General features: G+C 41.0%; 1 protein-coding gene across 1 annotated transcript in view; it reads left to right on the top strand.

Moving 5' to 3' along the window:
• Positions 1-5,709, top strand: part of SLC26A8 (solute carrier family 26 (anion exchanger), member 8) — an 85,668-nt gene that overhangs the window by 43,550 nt on the left and 36,409 nt on the right. The window contains exon 7 of the mRNA XM_006759050.2: positions 121-203. Within this exon, the coding sequence (XP_006759113.1) occupies positions 121-203 (83 nt within the window). The remainder of the gene's footprint in view (positions 1-120; positions 204-5,709) is intronic.

The following is a 5,709-nucleotide window of genomic DNA, read 5'->3' as shown; positions in this document are numbered from 1 at the left end:
CTTCCAAGGACCAACATATATCACCCCCTGTCCTGCCAGCGGCTAAGGGCACCTCCACTCCTGGAAGCAATACATAACATAATATTTAGATGATTGTTTGCCCTTTTTTAACCCCTACAGGTCCTTGGCTTCAGTGCACTTGCTAGCAAGATAAGCATTGCCACAGATACCGGCAAGACATTCATGGATATGATTCCTTACAGGTTGGTAATTCCACTTTTCAAGACTATTTCTGCCCTTTCTGTTACCTTCTCTTCACCGCTGACCATAGAGTTGATTGATGTTCTCCGCTAGTAGTCTCTAGCCATAGCCACATTCGGGTCGCTGAGTTCACATTCATTTTAGAACATAGAGGTTCATGAAAGAAGCAGGGCTAGGCAACCTGTTTCTTCTCTGGTCAGCCTCCGACTCTCTTCCCATAGTTGAACTGATCTCCACACTCAAGTAAATTGTTGGATACATGGAATACCAGAGACTTACATATTTTTTTCCTAATGTATTATGGCCCCTCTCAACCTCTACACCTATCTGACTGCCTCTCAAGGAGGAGAGACAAGAGATGCCTCCACTTTCCTTGCCTCCCTCCTGGGGCTCAGTGCTCACTTGATTAACATTCCTTCTGTCTTTAGCCACTTGGACTGAATCGGTGTCCTTGAGCAACTTTATGGTATTACTATGAGTAGAAAGCTCTCCTCAAATAGTCTGGCAGATAGATTTCTTATGGGCTCACAATTAATTTGCATTATAATTCCTACCAGTGACTATGGGGTATCACTCTTGCTTCTGTTAGGAAATTATAATTTCTTCAATCTTTTTTATTTTAGTTTTTCTTTTTTAAAAAAACTCTATTGTTGAGAGTATTACAGATGTCCCCCTTTCCCCTCCACCCCACTCTACCTGGTTCCCACCCCACCCCATGCCTTCACCACCCTATTGTCTGTGTCCATAGGTAAGATCTTTGGTTAATCTCTTCCTGCCCCCCTCCCGCTTCCCTCTGAGATGCCTCAGTCTGTGCCATGCTTCCATGCCTCTGATTCTGTTTTATTTGCCAGTTTATTTTGTTCATTAGATTTGTTGTCTATTTTGATTTTTTAGATTCAATTGTTAATAAATATGTATTTGCTGCCATTTTATTGTCCATATTTTTCTTCTTTTCCCCCTCCTCCTCCTCTTCCTTCTCTTTCCTTATAGGTGTAAGTAATTGAGGTTCTCTTTGTCTTTAACCTTTGGCATTTTAATTATGATGTGTCTTTATGTGGGCCTCTTTGAGTTCTTCTTGTTTGGGACTCTTTGTGCTTCCTGGACTTGTAAGTCTATTTCTTTCACCAGGTAGGGGAAGTTTTCTGTCATTATTTTTTCAAACAGGTTTTCAATTTCTTGTTCCCTCTCTTCTCCTTCTAGTACCCCCATGATGTAAATGTTGGTGTGCTTGAAATTGTCCCAGAGACTCTTTACACTGTCTTCATATTTTTCATTCTCTTTTCTTTTTGCTCCTCTAATTGGGTATTTTTTGCTTCCTCATATTCCAAATTGCTGATTTGATTCCCAGTGTCCTCTACCCTACTCTTGATTCCCTGTAAATTATTCTTAGAAAAAATAAACAAGTGGGACTACATCAAACTAAAAACCTCCTGCACAACAAGAGTGTGCCTTTCATTTCTGACTAGTCCTTTTTTATGTTGTCGATGTTCTCACTAAGTTCCTTAAAGTCCTCACAAAGTTCCTTGAGCATCCTTGTAACCATTGTTTTGAACTTAGTATCTGGTAGTTTGTTTGCTTCCATTCCATTTAGCTCTTTTCTGGAGATTTCTTCTGTTCTTTAATTTGCAACATGTTTCTTTATCTCCACAGTTGGCTGTTTCCCTGTTTGTTTGTATGTATTAGGTAGAGCTGCTGTGTCTCTTGGAATTGGTAGAGTGGCCTTGTGTAGCAGATGTCCTGTAGGGCCCAGTGGCCTGAGCTGGGCACTCTAGGTGGGCTGTGAGCACTATCCTGTTTCAGTTGAGTATTGATTCCTTTTGGCATCACTAGAAAGAATTGACCCCCAGGCTAATTGGCTGTTCAGACCAGCTGAGACTACAGTGGAAGAGATGCTGTGCATGAGACACCCTTAAATCAGTGGGGCCTTGGTGCTCACCACGTCTGACCCTTGAGTGGGTCGCTCATGGATATGGTAGGGCTGTAATCTTCCCTGGTTTGGTCCCTGGGATTTTGATAGGAATTGCATAGAATCTACATATTGCTTTGATGCTCTTTAACTGGCCAAATACATAAAATATGCTTAAATTCACAAATGCATAAAAATTCTAAAAGAATAAACTTGTTTGCTTCACCATTTGAAAATGCTATGGAACCAACTTATTTTGAAATTGTTAAATAAAGGAAACTTATCATGCTTTTCCTGTAAGAACTGCTCTTTTGGGTGTCCAAATAGTTGATAACAAGACATTTCACTTTTATTTAATTAATTAATTTATTTAAAATATACTTTTATTGATTTCAGAGAGGAAGGGAGAGCGAGAGAGAGATAGAAACATCAATGATAAGATAGAATCACTGACTGGCTTCCTCCTGCATCCCCCACACTGGGGATTGAGTCTGCTACCTGGGCATGTGCCTGACCGGGAATCAAATCATGACCTCCTGGTTCACAGGTTGATGCTCAAACACTGAGCCACACCAGCTGGGCAACATTTCACTCTTAGAAGACTTATCCTATCTAATAAAAGGATAATATGCAAACTAACCACCACTCAGTCACAAAGATGGCAGCGCCCATAGCCACAAGATGGAGGCGCCCAGTCCTCTTAGCCCCGCCGGAGTCCCCCAGTCCCGGGGGTATGCTCAAACACTGAGCCACACCAGCTGGGCAACATTTCACTTTTAGAAGACTTATCCTATCTAATAAAAGGATAATATGCAAACTAACCATCACTCAGTCACAAAGATGGCAGCGCCCATAGCCACAAGATGGAGGCGCCCAGTCCTCTTAGCCCCGCCGGAGTCCCCCAGTCCCAGGGGGGCAGCTGCTGAGAGTGGGCAGTGTGAGCAGCCTGGCAGAATGCTTGCTTTGTCGCCGTGGTGGGAAGGCAAGCATTCCACCCCACCACAGAGGGTCTGGACAGCAGGCACAAAGCGGCCGGTGGAAGGGGAACACTTGCATCGTTGCCCTGGCGACTAGGCAAGCATTCCGCACCCGGCCGCAGATGGGCCTCTGGGCCACAGAGAGCCTCTGGGCAGCAGGTGTGGAGTGGCCAAGCCCCACAGAGAGCTGCTGGTGCACTGATTCATGCACAGGGCTACTAGTATCCAATAAAGGAAGAAGGAATTACAGAATTAGAATAACATCATTAAAGGATACTAGCATATCATCTGTTAACATCACAAAAAGAGACAATTAAAAACCAACCTATCAGAGAAATTAAGAAAACAATCCCATTTATAATTGCATCAAAAAGAATAAAATAACTAAGAATACATTTAACCAAAGAGGTGAAAGACTTGTACACTGACAACTACTATAAGACACTGACAAAAAAAATTGAAGAAGACACAAATAAATGAAAAGAAATTCCATGGCCATGGATTAGAAGAATTAATATTATTAAAATGTCTATATACCCAAAGCAATCTACACATTCAATGCAATCCTTATTAAAATTCCAATGCCATATTTCACAGAAATAGAATAAACAATCCTAAAATTTGTATGGAATTTCAAAAGACCCACAAATAGCCAAAGCAATCTTGAGAAAGAAGACAAAGCTGGAGGCATCACACGTCCTGCTTTCAAACTATACTGCAAAGTTATAGTAATCAAAACAGTATCGTATCAGAATAAAAACAGACATAGATCAAAGCAATAGAATGAGCTCAGAAATAAACTTATGCATATATGAGCAACTAATTTACAACAGAGATCTAAGAATGTACAATGGGGAAAGGACAGCCTCTTCAATAAATAATATTGGAAACACTTGACAACCACATGCAAAAGAATGAAACTGGACCACAAATATTAACTCAAAGTGGAATCAAGACTTAAACTTAAGATTTAACACCATAAGCCAGAACCGGTTTGGCTCAGTGGATAGCACGTCGGCCTGCGGACTCAAGGGTCCCGGGTTCGATTCCGGTTAAGGGCATGTACCTTGGTTGCGGGCACATCCCCAGTGGGGGGCGTGCAGAAGGCAGCTGATCCATGTTTCTCTCTCATCGATTTTTCTGGCTCTCAATCCCTCTCCCTTCCTCTCTGTAAAAAATCAATAAAATATATTAAAAAAAAAAAGATTTAACACCATAAAACTCCTGGAAGAAAACATAAGCAATAAGCTCCTTGACATTGACCTTGGTGATGATGTTTTTGGATCTGACTCTTAAAAGAAAGGCAAAAGAAGAAAAAATAAACAAGTGGGGTTACATCAAACTAAAAACCTCTGCACAGGAAATGAAGCCATCAAAACAATAAAAAGTTAGCCTGACAGATGTGAAAAAATATTTGCAAGTCATATACCTGATAAGGGGTTAATATCCTAAATATATAAAGAGCTCATGCAACTCAATAGCAAAAAAAAAAAATCAATTTTATTTAAAAGTGGGCAGAGGATCTGAATAGCAATTTGTCCTATGAAAAAATAAAAAAAAAAAAAAAAAGAAGAAGAAGATGCCGAAACCGGTTTGGCTCAGTGGATAGAGCGTCGGCCTGCGGACTGAAAGGTCCCAGGTTCGATTCCAGTCAAGGGCATGTACCTGGGTTGCAGGCACATCCCCAGTAGGGGATGTGCAGGAGGCGGCTGATCGATGTTTCTCTCTCATCGATGTTTCTGACTCTCTATCTCTCTCCCTTCCTCTCTGTAAAAAATCAATAAAATATATTTTTTTTAAAAAGAAGAAGACATACAGATGGCAAATAGATACATGAAAGGGTACTCAATATCATTAATCATTAGGGAGATGAGAATCAAAACTACAATGAAATATCATTGACGCCTGTTAGAATGGCTATTATAAAAAAGACAAGAAATCACAAGTATTGGTGAAGATGTGGAGAAAAGGGAACCCTTTTGTACTGATGGTAGAAATGGACGTTTCTCAAAAAAATTAAAAATAGAATTACTATATGATCATGAAATTCCACCTCTGGGTATTCATTCAAAGGAAATGAAACCACTGTTCATTACAGCATTATTTACAATAGCCAAGACACGGAAACAACCTAAGTAGCCACTGATAGATGAATGGATAAAGAAAATGTGGTATTTATAATAATAAAAGTGTAATATGCTCATTAGACCGGACAGCCAAACGACTTCCAGACGTCCTTCCGGATGAAGCCGGGGTAGTGGGGGCCGAGGCAGAGGTGGATAGGGGTGATAATGCTCACAGATGAGCAGTTAGGGGTGATCAGGCAGGCAGGCGAGCAGTTAAGGGCAATAAGGCAGGCAGGTGAGTGGTTAGGGCAGGGGTGGGCAAACTTTTTGACTCGAGGGCCACATGGATTCTTAAACTGGACCAGAGGGCCGGAACAAAAGCATGGATGGAGTGTTTGTGTGAACTAATATAAATTCAAAGTAAACATCATTACATAAAAGGGTACGGTCTTTTTTTTTTTTTTTAAGTTTTATTCATTTCAAACGGGCCAAATCCAGCCCGCGGGTTGTAGTTTGCCCACAGCTGGGTTAACTCCTTAATTTTAAAAAGCAAGGAAAG

This window comes from Myotis davidii, unplaced genomic scaffold (genome assembly GCF_000327345.1).
Source record: "Myotis davidii unplaced genomic scaffold, ASM32734v1 scaffold1036, whole genome shotgun sequence".
Taxonomy (NCBI): Eukaryota; Metazoa; Chordata; class Mammalia; order Chiroptera; family Vespertilionidae; genus Myotis; species Myotis davidii.
The sequence above is the reverse complement of the archived record's forward strand: the minus strand, read 5'-3'. Positions and strand labels throughout refer to the sequence as shown.